This window comes from Alexandromys fortis, unplaced genomic scaffold (assembly GCF_014885135.2).
Source record: "Alexandromys fortis isolate MF-2015 unplaced genomic scaffold, M_Fortis_MF-2015_v1.1 scaffold_83, whole genome shotgun sequence".
Taxonomy (NCBI): Eukaryota; Metazoa; Chordata; class Mammalia; order Rodentia; family Cricetidae; genus Alexandromys; species Alexandromys fortis.
Window position 1 is genome coordinate 3,556,068 of NW_026068001.1, and position 19,331 is coordinate 3,575,398.

The window sequence follows — 19,331 nt, forward strand, 5'->3', positions numbered from 1 at the left end:
ACGTGGATTCTCAGAGAAGGGAGCATTTTGGGAATGCCAACTGTACAAATCACTAGTGGTGAAAGACCAGTAATGATACTGTTGGTTCCCAATCCTCATTTGGCGGCCCAGTTGGCCTCAGTGGTAGGACCGCACAGCCCTGAGCTTGGGGAGTTCTCCCCGCCCTCCGCTTATTGCGGGTAGCCTGGGCTGGCCCTCCACTTGCTGCCTGATTCTCTAATGGAGCTTCTCCAGCAGTGTCCTTGGCAGGTTGGAGGGGGGCAGAGGAAGTGTATAGGGTGGAGGAAAGATATCCTCCTCATCCAATCCCTTTGTAGGATTGGGGCAGAGACAAGCCCCCCCCCCGGGTTTTTGCTCAGCAGTCAATACCTTAACCTGTTGAGGAAAAAATGTTTTACCCCACTGAAGGGTTTTCTATTAGTCCCCACCAGGTGACTATATAGGTAATCTGATCTCGGTAACATTTTCCACTGCACTTATAAGCCTGGCATTGTTTTCTTTTTGCAGTCACCTTACCATCACCCCAACATGCAAGGCAAAGCGCTAAGGGAGGAGAGGGAGTCTGTCCCATGTTAGCAGTGTCAGGTCCATTGTCAAAACAGTGAACAAAGATACAAAGAACAAGACAAACACAAGGACCCAAGGAGAGGAAAAATACTTTGCAAACAGAGTCAGAGGTCTGTGGTCTTGATGAGCCCTGGACTCCAGACTCTAAAATACCAAAGTCCATGTACTTTGGGGGCACTCTGTCCCCAGCAGGGTTGCTTGGTCCCTGCTCCTGTCAGGACCTGGGATGTCTTACCTTGTCCGAGCCGTCCAGTGTGCTGTTTGAGAAAAACAAGAAAAACTGGATCTTTGGAGGATTCCATATCTCTGAAGCAATCAGAAATGTAGAAGAAACTGAAAGGAGAGAGAGAGAGAGAGAGAGAGAGAGAGAGAGAGAGAGAGAGAGAGAAATGGGAACTCACCAGTCTGTCTGAAACTTTTGGGGCAGGGGTCTGGGGGTCATGGGGAATTCAGAAATATAAACATTAAATTTTTTTTCCTCCCAAATCAATTTTTCCTCATATACCTATCTTCTAGAGATGATTTCATATTCTGTAATCTCTGTGGTCAGGCAGGTAACTTCATGTGGTAAATACTACATGGAGGCATGTGGTAAACTGAATATCACACATTCTACCAAATGACATCTCACATTCTGCTTTCAAGAAAATTGCATTTTAAAAAGGGAGAAATAGCAAAATTGCTGAGTGGGTGGAAGCATTTGCTATCACACCTGCAGACCTAAGTTTGATCCCCAGGACCCACATGGTATAAGACAAGAACTGGTTCTTTCAAGATGTATTTTGACCCCATGGTATGTATGTTCATGCATACACATGTACACACACACAATAGAAAATTTCAAGGAATTATATTCTCTGGATTTAATCTAGTCTCTTCTCTGTTTAACTTGCAAATTATGATAAATCTTGTATCATCATCCCCACTATATTTTATCTGAGACAGGCTCTCATTTTGTAGCTTAGGTTTACATGGAACTCACTATTGCTATGAACTGGTGGCAATTCTTTTGCTTAGCCTCCCAAGTACCAGGATTATAGGCATTAGTAACTGGACCAGATTCACAGTTATGTTTCTATAAATTTTCATTTTTAACAGGTTTTAAATCCCTTTTCCTGAATTCACTGGTAGATGGAGTTCATTTGTCTTTGAAATAACTTATTTTTCTATTTACTTCTTTAGTCTAGATGGAGTGTGAGTGTGGTACACGTGCAATGGCACTTATTTAGAGATAAGAGGACAATTTTGGAGTGTGTTCTCTGCTTCTATTTTATTTTTGAGGAAAAGACTCTTGTTTTTCTCACTACCGTTTCTGCTTCCTGTTTGGTCATGGGTGTTATAATTACAAACCTGAGCCACTGCATCTGGCTTTTTTTTTTCTTTTTACCATGGGTTCCAGTGTAAAAGGAGGCAGAACTTTCCTGTCCCAATTGCCCAGTTCCAAATAATCACACAAGAGCTTATATTAATTACAAAATGCTCAGCCTGTAGCTCAGGCTTATCACTAATTAGATCTTACAACTTATATTAACCTATTTTAATTAATCTACAGTTTGCCACATGGCTTGTGGCCACTTGTCCTCTAGCATGTCTCATTTCTCTGGCAGCTGCCTTGCATCTCCCCTGAGTCTGCTCTTCTTCCTCTCTATATTTTCAGTTTTGCTTTCCTTCCTGCCTTATTCTGCCTTACTATTGGCCAAAATAAGCTTTATTATAAACCAATGAGAGTAATATATATTCACAGCATACAGAAGGATTATCACACAGCATTCTAGGAATTGAACTCAGATCCTCAGGCTTGTGGACAAGTACTTTGATCTGCTGAACCTCACTGGCTTTGATATCACTTTTTATCTTTTAGGTGTCTTTTCACTCACCTTATACTTGAACAATAATTGACCACCAAGGCCAGCCCCTTCTTTGGTTTTTATAATTAAAATTGAAAATGTTAATTGTATATATGATTTAATGCTGTGATTATTGAAAATGGACAAAATGCACATCAGTTTATTCAGTAGGAGCATTCAGTTACCCTTATTTAAATACAGAGTTGTAGGCTGGAGAGGTGACTCAGTGGTTAAAAGCACTTACTGTTCTTGCAAAAGATCTTGGTTTAGTTCCCAGTACTGACATGGTGGTTCACAAACACCTGTTATTCCAGTTTCTGGGGATCCAATGCACTTTTCTGACCTTGGTAGGCTAATATGCATATGGTGCACATACATATCTTCAGGTACATACTAATAAAGTATATATATGTATATAATGTTATATATATTCATACTCTTACTAAAACAATAAAAGAAAACATAATGTTAAATCATATCTATCAGAAGCACACACTTAACTTAAAGAAGAAACACTGGGCATACAAACACAAATGTGGGCACACTCAGATTTTGAATCTCCAGCACCCACATTAAAAGCTGAGTGTGGCCACACTTGTGACCGTTACCTCAGTGCTTATTGGAGGTGGAGACAGGAGAATCACTGAGGCTTATTGGCTGTCAGCCTAATTCCAGGTTCAGTGCCAGACTTTCAAGGGAAGATGGTAGAGAATGATAAAGCAGGACATCAGATGTCATTCTCTGTCCTCGAGAATATAGTCAAGTGCGGTTGCACACGTGTGCATATATACTACATAAACAACAAGGCCAATTAAATGCAAGAGACAAAGGAAATATTTAAAGGGAACTTTCAATGAGTCTGGCTCACATTAAGCTTAAAATCATAGAAATATTGTTCCACCAATTGTTCTCAATTTCTGTCTCCTTCTATATGAGCAGCTCATCCTGTTGAGAGTCATTTGAAAGGTTAAAGACATATGCAATTCATGCCACATGGCACAAAAGAGTAACTATTAAAGTGGTTTTCCAGAAGAAGCACTTACTTAAATATGTGTTGGGGTGGGAAGGATTTATTTTTCTTGTTGGGAAATGGTTTTCCAAAGTGGTTAAGGAATTTTTCTAGAATATTTTTTGTCAGGTTCCAAAGAAACTCAGGGGAAATGCCTAACTGTAGTGCCTAATAGCATACAAAATGCATGCTGGCCAAAGACTTTCTCAACATCACACACACCTCTTACAGAGTACTGGCTCCTCTCATCGCATCTCACTGCTGCCCCCCATCTCCAGGCCCTGAGCTTTGCTTCCCTTCCCCCACCTTCTGATTCCTATTTAACTGCCATTACAGCCACAAGATCTCTCTGTCCTCCAGTTTCTTTTGGCCCTCTGTCCTCTCTCTCCTTTTGCTCTCTCACTCCCCCATCTTTCTCCTCTCATGGCCTGGTTCAGTCTACTGGCCATGTCTACTGTACTACTTTCTCTTCCTGCTGTGGACTTTTCCAGAGGCCTCTGGCTGTACTCTTTCTCTCTCATTATCTACAATAAAAACCTTTTCCTCAGCCGTACCTTGAATACCGATCATGTCCTCATTTTTTTTTTCTTTTTTACTGTTTTTGGTTTTACCTTAACCACTTTAGAATCCACTCCTTTCTCCACCTACATTGCCAGGTCAGAGCTAGATTATTTAGTTTCCTGAAGAAATAGCAGGTAGAGTATCCATGCTTTTAGAAGGCTTCCAGGCCTACATTTTTGAGCTATGTGAAGGAAAGCAATCAGTACAACTGAGGATAATTTTACCCCTGTAACCAAGGTAGCTTTGTGCTATTTTTTATGGGAAAATAAATGCATTTTTGTTCATCGTTGAAAGAAAAAGTATTTTGTGCCTCTGACACACATTTTGAGTCCCTTTTTGAGATTCCAAAGTTAAGCCAAAGTTTACTTATTGTAGAACTGAAAGTTAGACTTATTACTTTATTATAGTTCCTTTGTTGTAACCGGAAGGTGGTAAAAGTCAAATTATCTTCATATACTATTACCTAGATTATAGATCTCTTCTCTTAGCTGATATATAGAATGTCTTGGGAAAACCCAACTCTTTTCTTTAACAAAGATTGTACAGGGCATAGATTTATTGATTTTAAGTTTGCTGATATTTTTCACAGTTTCTAATTATGATTCCAACAGGTATTATCTTTTGATGCCTATTTGGAAGATGAAGTGCCTGATAAAAGGCAAGAAAAGTATAGAATAAGATACTTTAAAATCTATTTCTACCTTGAAGATGACACCATTCAAGTAAATGAACCAGAAGTGATAAATAGCGGACTGCTTCAAGGTATTTATTCAAAACAACATTATGGCTCTTTTGCTTCTAACTCATGCCTTTATATATTGTTTGTCTTTAGCTTTTTGAAAGGCCCCATACTAATACTTGGGCATCTTAGTTATGCAAAGCCATGAATATTAACATGACATTAGCCTGTAGTTTGTGATAGTGACTTAGCTTATTTCATACTTATAACTCAATGTAGGCCATTTTTTCTCCTCTGCCTATAGTCTCTAATATAGCAAACTCTCATGTGTTTTTGACCATGTCTTCAAATCTTTTGGTTTCTTTGGCACTAGTGCATCACTTCACTACATTATCCAGGATGCTATTGCTTCTTTTTTTATTGGGAGAAAAGGAAGTGTTTCTTCCTTGCAAATTTCAGGGTGCTATTATTTATTTTTCTTGAATTTTCTGCCTGTTGTTTGTGTCATTCTAGCTTTTCTTATCTACTGATAACTAACACTATTTATGGTAATTATCATGACCTTGATATTTGTTTTATTGTGGTTGTTAGTTTTAACATTGCTGTGACAAATTTCTGATAAAAAAAAAAAACCTTAAAGGAGGAGCTATCTATTTTGCTCATTGTTTCAGCTCATCATTGAGGGGTACGGAGCACAGTGGAGCAGCTGACATTATGATGATCAGCAAGCAGAGTAGAAAGTATCAGAGGCCAGGACAAGATAAAACTGTCAATAATATGTCAGTGATCTACTTGCTTCAATTAGAACCCACTTGCTACAGTTATTATTCCTTTAAAAACGCGGCGGGGCGGGCGCGGGCATGTGGACGAACACAGGATAGACGGGACACGCGCAAAGGAAAGACAAGACACGCGGTTCCCACGTGGGTGTGTTTAATGGGGAGAGGGGAACACGATAAGGGCGGGACGTGCAGACACACAAGGGTAAAGGGAAAAGGACCAAGGGAGCAAGAGAGCGAAACCTCGTGGAGCGCTCGCTTTTAACTGGGGGCGCAAGGTTATCTGGGAGTAATGGTCTTCACCTGGGCGCAGCCAGTGCACACGCAGGTGATCCAGGAGAAGTCTGGGAGCTGTAGTTTCCAAGGAATAACAACAGTTCTACACCCTTCAAAATGATCTATTCAAGTTTTGAATCCAGTAATGTATTAATTCTTTCATTATAGTCTCAGTTATCCTCTTTGTTAGATCAGCACTGTCCTAATGTAATCATTCTGGAAATGCCCTCACAGTTGTAACCATGGTATGTTTTTCTAGTTTCCTCGTGTTTCTGAGTCCAATCAAATCAACAAGATTAACTACCATAGTATCTCAACAGAACCCTGTTCCTTCACTCCATACATGCCTGTAGTCTTTATCTGTATTCCACTTCTGTTATAAATGAGAGTTAACCTTGTAGCCACAGAGAAGCTGATACTAGAGATCAAAGGAGGTGACATTTCATTTTGTGCTGTGCTTCTTATTCTGGAGTGAGACTGAAATCTGGATGCCATCAAGGGATAGCAATCATGATGGGGACAGGACTGACAATGTTTCATGTGTAAGATAGAGCAGTATAAAGGATGCCTGTAATAGGAAGACTCAAGTGTCCTTGATAAGTGTCTTTGATATCTAACTGAATGCATCTAGATGTTGCTTTTCACTAATAGTACAGTAGGAATATAGAAGGGGATTTGAGTGTTTGGTGTTGGTGTAAATGACTTTCTAGAGTCCCTTATTCTCTAAGGAGCCATGATTTTCAACTGCAATAATGTGTGTGTGTGTGTGTGTGTGTGTGTGTGTGTGTGTGTTGTTTTTTTGGAGTATTGTCACCAGAAATATTTCAGACTTTGAAACTTTCCTCTCTGACTATAATGTATCATTTTCTTTTCCCTACTTCTTCACATTTACCCTACTATCCTGTTCTTGATTTTCAGCAAAACACATACCCATGTCTATTCTCTTTGTTGTTATTCAAACTTATGCTGTTCTCATTGTTTGATTATAGGAATGGGACAGTCGCCTACCATGGACTCCTTGTCTACAATTTCAATTTCATTCATGATGTGTTCTTTTTGTGGCAGCTTAGAGAATACCTTGGAGTAGTGCTGGACTCCAAGAAGTGTGTAGACAGACTTTCCCATAGACCAACAAAGAGAAGGCTCATGGACCAAATTCAAATGAGTGAATCATATAATACATTAATTTAAAATGTGTAGTGAGGGCTGGGAATGTAGGTTAGTTATAAAGCCATTGCCCAGCACATGCAAGGCCCTGAGTTCTAGCTCCAGCACTGCAAAATCAAACCAACTAGCCAGCCATCCAGACATTGGGGAAAATACAGTGAGTAATAGGGGGAAAGACACGTTGAACCCAGTCTAAATTGAAGGCAAGAACACTCGACCTGAGTCCTGAGATAGACAGCACCTCCATACCCCACTTTATAAGCTTTGCTAGAAGGCAGTGTGCCTAGAGAGCAATATTGAGGGTAAAACAAGGAGAATTACAGACAGGAGAAGATTGGGCCAAAGGTTCACACTTACACAGATTGATGAGTGTGGAGATGAAGATGCTCGGCCACAGCTGGAGCTCACCAGCAGTCCTATTGAATAGTAATAGGTTTTGTTTGTGTTTCTTGGGCAGGGTGCACTTGGGGCCACAATTGATGTCACCAACGAATGAGTGATCGAATTAAAGCCTTATGAATATTTAGTACTCATGAATATTTACTGATGTATATATTTAGTGTACATGAATATTTAGAGCCCAGGTGCCACATATATTTAATATTTACTGAAAGTTTGTTGTTTTAGTCTTTTCATTCTTCCTTTCTATATTTAACACATACATTTTGTACTTACTACTTTCTTATTGCTATGTCTTATAATTTCTGCCCATGTTGAATAAGATTTTTGCTTACTTGATACTTATTTATGCCTAGTGCCTGCATAGTGATTCATCATGATGAATTTAAAGAGGAAATTGGGGTGCAATCAAGGACTTATGAAAAAGATCAAGGAATTTTTTTCTTCCTGATTGTGTAGCTTTATTGTGTCTGGTATATGGGATGATGAATTTGGAGCCAGTTGGCACTGCCAAAAAGTATTTGTTAAATACCTATCTTTGAAAGCCCAAGACCAGAGGCTAGAACAAGATGAAGTCTGTTGCTGTGATGCATTGGGAGGCATTACGCCTTCAAAGGACTGTTGAGACATCTATATGATGATACTCACCAGGCAGTTAGAACCTTGTAGGGAAAAACAAAACCAAGACTAGAAACCTGGACTGGGAATCAGGCACCCAGATTATAACCAGAATCAGTCTGTTTCCTTTTGTGAGGGTGAGCAGCCCCATTACTCTGCATCTCAGCTCCTATTCTATCTGTTCTCTGGCCAATATCAATGATTGTCCAGTAAATCTTTTAAGAAATATAAAGATACATTAAAAATAAAAAGGGTCAGGCAGTGGCAGTACAGGCCTTTAGTCCTATCACCCAGGATGCAGAGGCAGGTGGGTCTCTGTGAGTTTGAGGCCAACCTAGTCTACAGAGTTAGTTTTAGGACAGCCAGAGTTGTTACATAGAGAAATCCTGCCTCAAAATAAATAAATAAATAAATAAATAGAAGTTTTGAAAAAGGTTTTCACAGACTTTAAGGGTAAAAATGTGACATTTTCTTTTGTGAAGGGAAAGCAGTTTTAGACACTTGGGGAGAATTATTTTCACATGTAAAGATTTTTTTTTTAAATCAGCAAGGTCAGGTATAGTGATGTATATTTTTAATTCTAGCCCTCAGAAGACAGAGGTAGGAGGATCTCTGTGAGTTTAAAGCCGGCCTGGTCTATGTAGTTAGCCATAGGACAACCAGGACTCTGTTGAGAGACTTTGTCTCAAATAAACAAACAAGCAAGCAAATAAAAAACAAACAATAACAACAAAACAATCTGCAAATATATATTAGGAATGTTTGAAATATTGAACATAAAGGGAAAGTTACAACTTTTCATTTTTGTGATCATGTGTTACTTTAGTATATTCAGTTAGTATGTGGACAGTATTGCTTTAGCAAAAAAATACATTTGAAACCTTTAGTAAATAAATAAATAGAAGATGAAAAAAAGATTTATTTTTATTTGTATGAGTGTTTGCCTGTGTACTACATGTATGTTTGGAGCTGTATAGCCCAAAGAAGGCATTGGATACTCTGGAATTGGAATTACAGATAGATGTGAGTTGCCATGTGGGAGCTGTGAAGTGAATTTGTGTTCTCTACAATAGCACAAAGTGCTCTTAACCACTGAGCTATCTCTGGCTCCTAAAATATTCTTTCTTCTAGGCTTTTCCTTACTCTTGTATTCCCTAACCAAGCTTTGTTTACTTTTAGATTACCTTTCCTACTGTTATATCCAGCTTGTACAAATGGGGGACTAGAGGTTCCAAGATACCCCAAACTTCATTATTTGCTTGAATTGTTTGATTTTTATTATTACTTGTGCATGTGTGCAGGCATGTTTGTTTGTGGAGGGAGGCCACAGATCAACTTCAGATTCTTTTTTCAACACTTCCTCATTTTTATTATCTTTTTTGAAACAGAGTCTAATTATGTATCTGTAGGTATGGACTGGAAGTTGGTATATAGATCAGGGTGGTCTTGAACTTATGAATGTCCACTTGCCTCTGCTTCCTGAGCTTTGGGTTTAAAGATGTATGACACCATGATTGTATGCTTTTTTTTTTTTTTTTGATACAGGATCTCTCATTGAAACTGGAACTCACTTATTCATCTTGGTTATCTGGCCAGCAAGCACCAAGGATCTTTCTGTCATCACCTCTATAGCTCTGGAGTCTAGACATGTGCTACCATGCCCAGTTTTCTTTTCTTTTGGTTTGTTTTGATTATGGTTGCTAAGGATTGGAGCCTGGGTCCTCAGCTTGCATGACAAGATTTTTACCTACTGAGCCATCTCTCTACCCTGTTATTAGTTTTAGATGAAAATTTAATATTCTTGAACTTTAGTGGCCCTTGTCTAGTATGCTTTTATTTCATGAACATGTCCACAAATTGTCAAATGCAACCTCTACAAGGATTTTAGAAAAATATATTTTTCTTAATTTCAAAACTCACAAAAGTAGTTTTCATGACGAGTTATAATGATTCACTTGAAAATTATTTTTATGTGAGGAGGAAGGAGCCTTTCTTGTTTATAAAAACACGGGGAAAGAAACCCTGAGCAAAAGACTATTTTAATGTCTCTGAAAAAAATAAGAATTTCTGATTGGCTTATCGAGCATGCACAGACCCCTGAGCTTGAGCCTTGGCATCAAATGGACTGCGTGTTGTCTGTAATCACAATACTAGAGAGGTAAAAGCTGAAGTGGCTAAGACATTTTGTTGGCAAAGATGCAGCTCAGAGGTTGTGGACAGCATACACAGTAATACACATTGAGTTAGTCAACAGAGTGGAGAAACCTGGTGGACTGTAACAAATCCTGTCGAAAGCAAGCACAAATAACCACTCTGCCATCAGGTTCTGTTTATAGAGAGACCCATTTCTCTTGAAATATTTATTATGATTGCCATTAAGGAAGGTCTGCTCAGATAGTCAATAATTTGAAAACTCATTTACACGACTTCTTCGGGCTTTCTTAAGTAATCTAGGAAAAGAAGGTGGACTTGATAAGCTAATAGTTTAGAACAGCTAGTCTTTGTGTCTTCAGTTGCCTGCTACTGCCTCTCAGGCACTTGTGGGGCCTAGGGAAGAAGAGGCTTGGGGTCAAAATTAGGTATTATGCATTTGATTGTGTTCCTGTTTGCTCTAAATTGTTTTGATATCTTTCTGATTTACTGAGAGGCCAGATGCACTTATTCCATGTGGACCTTATAGTTCAGCAATCAGTGCAACAGGATAAATTATAATGCCCCATTTTAGTTGCTTCTACTATTTTTTTTATAGAGTGCAAGGTACTTGGGATAAGCTGGAGACAAAAAGAGGCATCCATTAGGGTTATTCAAAAAGATGTAATCAGTTTGCCTGCAGCTTCTATTCAGAATAATGTATTGTAATATATGAGCTCTTGTTGGCAAAGAGATTTGTGTGTGTTATGAGTCAAATAATTCATTGTCACAGTTTAAAACTTGCTTGAATTTCTTGTCAAGACATAGCTCTCTTTGGGGTTATATATGTTATGTTTATAGAATTCGTTGCCTCTGTGCTGGAATGTAGTTAAAACAATTTTACATCAGGCCAAGAATGTCAGGTAAACTCAAAAACTTAATTCTACTCATCCGACAGAAAAATTGTCAGTCCAGTACCATCATGTCCAAACTAATCTGTGCTAAAGAAAAAGATAATGATTAGAAACAGCATGATTCTGGCATGTTCCAGACCAGTCAGTCTCAGTTAGGGACTCGTATGTTTTGATACTGCAGACCTTCAGTTAACAACTGGCTTGTATGTGGCTGTTAGTACAGCCTTGATTAAGAACAATGATCCATATTAATTGCTTCTTTTGGTTCCTCAACTGGGTAGTATTGTTATACTTTTTAAAAATAGTAATTTACTTGAATGAAGCAAATGTGTTTGCAAACTAAATTCCTCATTTGTATGCCATGCATTTGTATCAGCTACATTCTATATCTAAGCATTTTATCCCATAAAGTAGAGGGGGCAGCAGTAAGGTTACCAGATGAAATGTGATCTGAGCAGTTAAGTTTGAATTTCAGGTAAGAAATGAAATTTTTAGTATAACTACATCCCAAATACTACATGGGATATACTTACACTAAAAAATTACTCATTGTTTTCTGCAATTCATATTTAATTGGGCATCTTGTATTTCATTTTGCTAAGTTTGATACCTTAGGAGGGTACACATTGTGGCAGAAATTAGAAATGAATGGAACAATCTAGAATTTAAAACGGCATAGGCAGTAAAGTGCTTTTTCACAAGCACAAAGACCTGAGTAAGGATTCCCCATGAACCATGTAAGAAGCCAGGCATGGTGGTACACATCTGTAATCCTAGGACTGGGAAGGTAGAGACAAAAAGATTGCTGAACCTTGCTGGCCAGCTATTCTTACCAATTCAGTAAGTTCCAGGTTCAGAGAGGCATGCTCTCTGAAAAAAGGTAGAATGGAATAGATCTTAGGTATGACATCTGCTCTACACACACACACACACAGACACACACACACACTAGCATGTACACACAGACGTGTCTCCATGCATACAACAAAGACACAAAAATAAACAATTTTGAAAAAGAATTTAAGAGCAAAAGAAAGTAAAGATGTGTGTTTAATGCATAGTGACTATTCAATAACTATTGTAGAAGCAATGAGATATGAAGAAAGGAAGGAAGAATTGGAGGTGGTATATAATACTTGTTACACAATGCAGATATCATCAGTGGTACTGGATGCTTGAGGGGTCAGAAGTGGGAAAGCCAGGAACCACTTAGGAACTGAGAATCTGAGTGGTACTTCAAAAGCTTCCCTAGTTAAAGGCAGAAGAGAAAGAAAACAGTCATTGTATGGTGTTTTATTCTTTTGGCTTTTGAGGGAGCTACTACCCAGTCCCCAAATAAATCACACATGGAGGCTTATTCTTAGTTATGAATGTGTGGCCTTAGCTTGACTTGTTTTTAGACAGCTTTTCTTAAATTATCCCGACCACTTTTGCCTCTGGGCTTTTATCTTTCTCCCTTTATGTATACCTTTCTTTGCTTCTTTCTCCATGGCTTGCTGTATAGCTGGGTGGCTGGCCCCTGATGTCCTCCTCTTCTTGTTCTCCCTATTTCCAGATCACTCCTATTTATACTCTCTGCCTGCCAGCCCTGCCTATCCTTGCTTCTGCCTCACTATTGGCTCTTCAGCTCTTTATTAGGACCATCAGGTATTTTAAACAAGCAAAGAATCACAGTTTCACAGTTAATCAATTCAGCATAAACAAAAGTCACATACCTGAAAATAATATTCCCCAACACACAGTCTAGAAGGATAACATGAATTAAATGTGTGGGAAAGTGCTGGGATAAAACATTGGGAGATATTTGGGAATGGATCAGAGAATGTGTAATGACAAGTAGGCACAAAGGTAGCAATGCAAGAGGATGTTACAGAATTTAGCAGGCTATATTTTTATACTAATGGAGTGGTTAATGGGGACTTGCATATGGTTATTAGGTTATTTCTCATTCTGTTCAAAGATGTGGGATATTTAATATTTTGTTCATTCATTGCTAGGTATGTATCAGCATATGAAAAAAGTTATTCTTGTAAAACTCATACTCTAAAGGTGACATTTTAGAAAAATAACAGTAAACCTGGAATAGTCACTTTAGTGAATGAGCAAAGTGAATGCAAGAGAAAGGAATGATGCTTTACCATATCTGATCACTGGATATAAATTTAGTAGACACAGCAACAAGTGTAATTCCATTTTTATATTCATTCACTTAAGTATTTTCTTATTCACCCCTGGTGTGCAATGTTACTGAAATTAAGTAGATATACTTACAATTGAAATAAATGTCAGATATTTAATTCTGAAAGGTAAATTCTACAAAGCTGAATTTTGTGTTATGAGCAAAATTTAAGGCAGGTCCTAGCTGAATGGCATGGATACATGTTAAGCCTAAATGGATATATGGTCAGTTTGATCTACACCACAGGGAACTGTTAAAAAGTTAAGGCTTGTATTGCATAGTCAGATAGCAGGGCAATAACTTTTAAAATATTGAAATGGAGAGGAGACGAGGAGGAACTGGAAGGCAAGCACTTGATGCCTGGATGTATGTTCCAGCTAGTTTATGGGACAGCTGGGAAGATAAACACCAGAAAAATTAGGACAGAAATGGTGCTTTCATTTCTTCTTTGTGTGTGTGTGTGAGAGAGACATTTTTATTTATTTACCTTCATGAGTTCAACTGCTCTTCAGTATGTGCCAAAGGCATGGCATCCTGCCCATTTCTTTGGTATTCTTGAGCAAACTCCCACTGGTAGAGTTCTTGCCATTTATCATGGAAAACAATAAACATGCGAATCCCAATAGCTAGTTGTCACAATTCCTAGAGCTACAGTTGAGAGATCACATACATTTCGAATGGTCCACAATGGATTTCTGATTCAAGCAGTATTGTGACATTATATTTTATTGTTAGTATTTTTTTCTTGTTTCTTAGTAGACCCACTCTGTTTCCAGCCCATAGATAGTCAAGACTATTTTCTGTTACTTTTCAAAAGTAAGAGAATCTATTGAATGCTGAGATAAGGAAGCTGAGAGGTCTGAGATGCAGGCTCTGAAGGGGTGGAAATGCTGTGATGAAGGGATTGTTACAGTAGGCAGGTGAATGGTTCTGGAAATTCATCCTTATAAGGGGGTGGACTGGGCAGGCTGCTTTGAAAGAGCATCTCCACCATCAATTTCTCTTCTTTTCCTTATGGCTGGCATCTCTCTAGCCCATTTTTATTCAATTTTGCTTATGGATCTTCTTTTCCTTCACATAAGTACTTTCTGGATGATTGAGCTATAACTCAGTGAAAACCGTGGAAAATAATAGTGTTTTGTGAGTCTGGTATCTAAAGTTCAAAATGCTTTTCTCTCATTCATTAGGGTTATAACATTGGGCTAGACACTTCAACATTCTTCGCTTTAGTTCCTCTTATATGAAGTGAATATTGATGCTTCATTTACTGTCTGTCTCAGTGGAGGATTAGATGAGAAACTATCAGTGGAAGTCTATTCTAGGACTATGATGGTTATTGTTGTTATTATTATTTAGAAGCACTATAGTCTACTTCATACCTTGAAAGTGATAATATTCCTATTCAGAGTCATACTTAAAAACATAGTTTATTTGGATTTTTATAATGAAGTAAAAATTGTAATATATTCATTACTTACTATTTTATTGCTGAGATAAAATACAATGACCAAAACAGCTACAGAAGAAAGGTTTATTTGAGCTTATAATTCCAGAGAGAGTTCATGAGGGTGGAGTGAAGGAAAGGCAGCAGGAAGGAAGCTGAGGGCTCACATCTTGAACAGCAAGCACAAAGCAGAATTAACTCAAAACCTGCCTTCAGTAACATACTTTCTTCAACAAGGCCACACTTTCTAAATATCCCAAATAGTGCCATCATTTGGGGACTCAGTATTTAAATGCCCAAAGCGATGGGGGACATTTATTATTCAAATCATCACAGTACAGGTGTAAGTTTTGCATTTGTGTGTGGCTGTGTGTGCAAGTGTTTGTGCATGCACATGTGTGTGCGAGTGTATGTGCAGGCATGTGTGTGTGCATTTGGAATGAAGTCAGTGCCAGGTGTCTTCCTGAGCGCTCTCTAGTTCTTGAGGCAGGCTCTTTCACTGAACCCACAGCTTACAGATTTGGTCTAATCTAGCCAGTTTGCCTGGCGTATCTGTCTCACTTCTTGAGTTCTGGCATTCCAGGCAGCTGCCACTGCTGCCAGCCATTTATGTGAGTTCTGGGAGCCTGACTCTGATCCCCACATCGGTGGAACAAGTGGTTTATCCACTGAGCCATTTCCCTAGTTCCATAGAGGAAAGTTTTGAAGAAGCTCCAGATTGTTGAGTGTTTAATAACGTGCCAGAATGCTAGTATTTTTAAAGAGACATATAATAGTTCCTGGAAATATCTGAAATACCCACCCTTTTATAGATTTTAAGTATGCAATTTTTTCTAAATGTCTAACCTTGAATGCTTAAATAATTTGCATACTGTTTTCAATGGCATGAATTAAAGGCTAATTGAAGTATAATTCTTTGCAGTAAAATTGTATCATCTTTTATGTAGTACATTTAAAAATAGTTTATGCCAGTTCTAATTTTATAGTTTTATTATTTTAATTTAATGTACCAAGTAATTAAAAATTGCTACAAAGAAAGATGAAAATGATTTTACTTAATTTCTCCTCAACAAACTGAAAAGATAAATGGAGTAATGGAACAGTGCCCAACACAGTTCCTGGTACATAAAGATTGTTCATTAGCTGATCTTTAATGAACAAGAATGAGTAAGTTTTAAGTATTTCTAAACTTTGAGAAAAGGCAGTATATTCAATAAAAGAAGGTAAATTGACATCTTTATATTAAAATCTTTCCATACTGAGGTCACACAAAGCCATGTGTTACTGGACCATTAGCAACTTGGTGTGCTTTGGTTCTTTTCCCCTTTGCCCTGAGGGTAGATTCTCAGGCCTACGTCAGTTACACACATTGAGAGACAACTCTGCATGAGTGATTTCCAGTTCAGTATATCTTGTCATGCTGCTCTTTGCTTGGAGCTTGCTCTTCAAGGCTGTTTATATGCATAGACAGCTTTAGAAAGACAGAAATGGCCTTGCTTTTTAGTGCAGGTCGGCTTATAGCCTTGGAAGATAGAGGCAGTGCTTCCCTGCAACACAAAAGGCAGACATGGATTTGTTTAGTCTAGTAAGACTACTAAGTGCTCACAGAAGTTTTAGGTTTCCTCTCCTGTGCCACTTGTGTTTGCAGAGGCAAGCTCATCCTCATTCTATCTCTCAAGGGGAACTTGGAAACTGGGACTTGGGAAACTTGCTCAAAAAGGGATGGTCCTTTTTGCTGCTGCTTACTTCTGTTGAACAACGAACAACAAACTATCTCCTTGTCTCTACCAGGAGAGAATGAGCAACGTAGGGTTGTTTATGAAACGTGATAAAATCAAGAACCCATGACCCAGAGTACTGGCTGAAACCATGAAGTCTCTAGCATTCCTCATTTGATGGAGGTAGTTGGATGCAGATAGTCAGAGGTAATGGAGGAAGGAAGAATAAGTTTCTAGATGAGAAAGGATTCTATGAAGCTTTCAAGCTGCATAAAGTCATTCATGCTTATTGAGGCTATAAATAAATATAAACTAAAGCTTATTAGTTTATTTATTGGATTTTGAACCAAGCATTGGCTTTTTAGGAGCACTTTAGTTTTGGACCTTAATGCCTTGTTTAGTTGAATTCATCTAGTAACTGAAAGCAAGCCTATTTATTGTAGGAGAGGTACATGGCAGAGTGGCATTTTTGCTCACTGGGCTAACTCCACCCCTCTTTTATATCCATTCCTGTCCTCCAATCTTTATGGTTTATATAAATGTTTCCCTAACAACACTTAGGAAGCTCAAATCTCATTATCAGACTGGTCAGAGAACTCTGGACCTAAAAAGTCTTGGTTCACTTTTACTTGAATTTGAATGTATAAAGCTGCCTCCTAGAAATATGGCTCCTTGCCTACTACCCCACTGTAGAGACACCTGGAGGGCTGTTGCTGAGATCCACTGTAACTTCCTACTAGCCACATGGTTTAAAAAACTGTGTTATTTATTCCCCCAGGCACTTCTATCAAACGCCATCGGATTACTCTCCCACCTCCTGATGAGGATCAGTTTTATAATGTGTTTCACTTCAATATCAACGCAGATGTTGTCTTCTATGGGCGCACATTCAGGATTTATGATTGCGACAAATTCACAAAGAACTTTTTGAAGAAAATAGGAATCAAACTGAATCCTCCATTACCGCGCCCAGTAGATCCCTACATGAAGATGCGAAGAGAGGTGAGAAGTGGCACATTTGTGACTTCTTGTGACCAGGCGAACGAGTGCTGGCACTTTTTGTTGCAGACACAGAAGAACATTGGAAACTGTAGTTATGTCTTTTTCTTTGGATAGAAAGGAAGACTGAATGGTGGCTGCAGAGCAGGAATGACCCCCCACCCAACCCCTCCTTGCTGACTCCCTTCACCCTCACCTGCAGTTCTCTTTTGGAGCCCCCTTTTTTAGCTATAGGAGTATTTAGTGAGCTGCTTAGGTGAGGTAATGTCTAGGTGCCCATAATTAGTTTTGTGGTCATCAATAGTATATGAATTGAATCTACATTTTTTTCTGCTTGTGCTTTCTGGTTTTAGTTGCCTCCTTCTGGCTGGGAAAAATCTTTCTTCTGTGCCTACTGATCAAATAAACCAAAACTTAAACACTTTCTCCTTGGAACCCTGTGAGATTGATGGTGAAATATTCTCAAAGAGTGAAGTAGCCATGATTTTTATTTTTCTCTGTTATAAAACATAATTGCATTTAAAATCTGATTCTATTGTAAGGAGCAAAGAGTCAGTGTTATAGTTCTGCAGTTTTTAAAACTGATCCCTTGACCCTAGTTTTCTAAATGCTGGGATTACAGTTGTATACTACCACCCCTCACTACTTTTTGTTGTTGTTGACATATAACTGCACATGGCCAAATATACTGGCATTAACTATACTTAAGAGTGAGTCTTAACTTGTATTTAAACTCTGATGATGAGCAGTTCCTCATCCCCTCCTCCCAGAAAATCCCCTTATACACTAATAGGCCTTTCTCTCCACTCAAGGACAACTATCGTTCTCATTGCTGTTTCCAGTAATTAGTTTTCTCTGAATTTTATTGTTTCCAAACCGTAGAATTCATTTCCTTTCAGAATAACAAAATTTTCAATGAAATTCTCCTTTGATTCTGTTTTTATCTCTCATTCAAAACTACATATCCCTCTGCACCTGCGTCTTAGCCTCAGTGGAATTATTCTTTGATGATGTAGGCATACAATCCTCCCGTAAAGTATATGTATTATTACTCCTGGAATGTCTAAGGTAAAATGACTTTGTACCACTATAAAAGGAGATTTGTAGGTTTGAACTCACTTTTACATCTTGCATATGTCCTGGATGATGAATACAAAGTCTTTAGATGTCCCAGAGAGAATCTGAAGGAAAAAGATCCACAGAGTCACTGCTCCTTACTTATAGCTATATGCATTTACCAACTGTTATTATTACACAGTAGTGATTGAGAATCATATTTATTATATGAGTTTCACAGAACACTGTCAAATTGTATAGGTTTCTAAAGAAGAAAAAGTTGGTGCCAGGAATTCAAAATTGAACAAGAACAAGCAAATGTTTTAAAAAATTTCTTTCCAGACTGCAAGAACCATTTTAGCATTCCATTAGGGCAAAGAAAACTCTTCAATAAATATAAGAATCTAGGAAAATTAAGACTTTAATAAGAGGTTTTTAAATAGAATTTTATGGATTTAGATTTAGTTTTTAAGTGTTTGCTACCTTGATATGTGAAGATAAATAACTTCATTAAACTGAGTGGTATATGATCAGTAATGCTTTTCTTAACAATCTTATACATTGAAAGCATTTTAATGAATGAAGACAGAAGTTCCATAATTTCATTTAAATAATAAGGATACAGCTTGAAGATCCTCTATAAAGCTGTTGTGTTTTCCTCTTGAGATAAGCTTGTACCTAGGCTGCTCTAGATAGGTACAATATTTCAAGAGTTTATAGAACAACTATATAATTCAATTAAAATAATAACATTTCTCAAGTGAATTTTTCCTTACATAACAATATCATTTGCTTATACCAGATAGGATGGAGGTGGCTATACTCTAAGACAGGGCTAAGAGGTTACAAATCGAAGAAAAGATGCATCAAGAAGACCATGGAATTCACTGTCTCTAAAGCAGAGTCCAGGCAAAGAGGGTTTCTATGTGGGCTCTTAGTAGTTCTCTATTTGCTCTGCTCCTATTTTCACTGGGCTTCCATTTCTTGGA

The 19,331-nt window shown here is 38.1% G+C and overlaps 1 protein-coding gene across 3 annotated transcripts in view; it reads left to right on the plus strand.

Annotated features, from left to right (window-relative positions):
* Efhc2 (EF-hand domain containing 2) overlaps nt 1–19,331 on the plus strand; it is a 152,886-nt gene that overhangs the window by 34,646 nt on the left and 98,909 nt on the right. For all 3 annotated transcript variants that reach the window (XM_050160829.1, XM_050160830.1, XM_050160831.1), the window contains exons 3-4: nt 4,596–4,746; nt 17,066–17,289. In XM_050160829.1, coding sequence (XP_050016786.1) covers nt 4,596–4,746; nt 17,066–17,289 — 375 coding nt within the window. The remainder of the gene's footprint in view (nt 1–4,595; nt 4,747–17,065; nt 17,290–19,331) is intronic.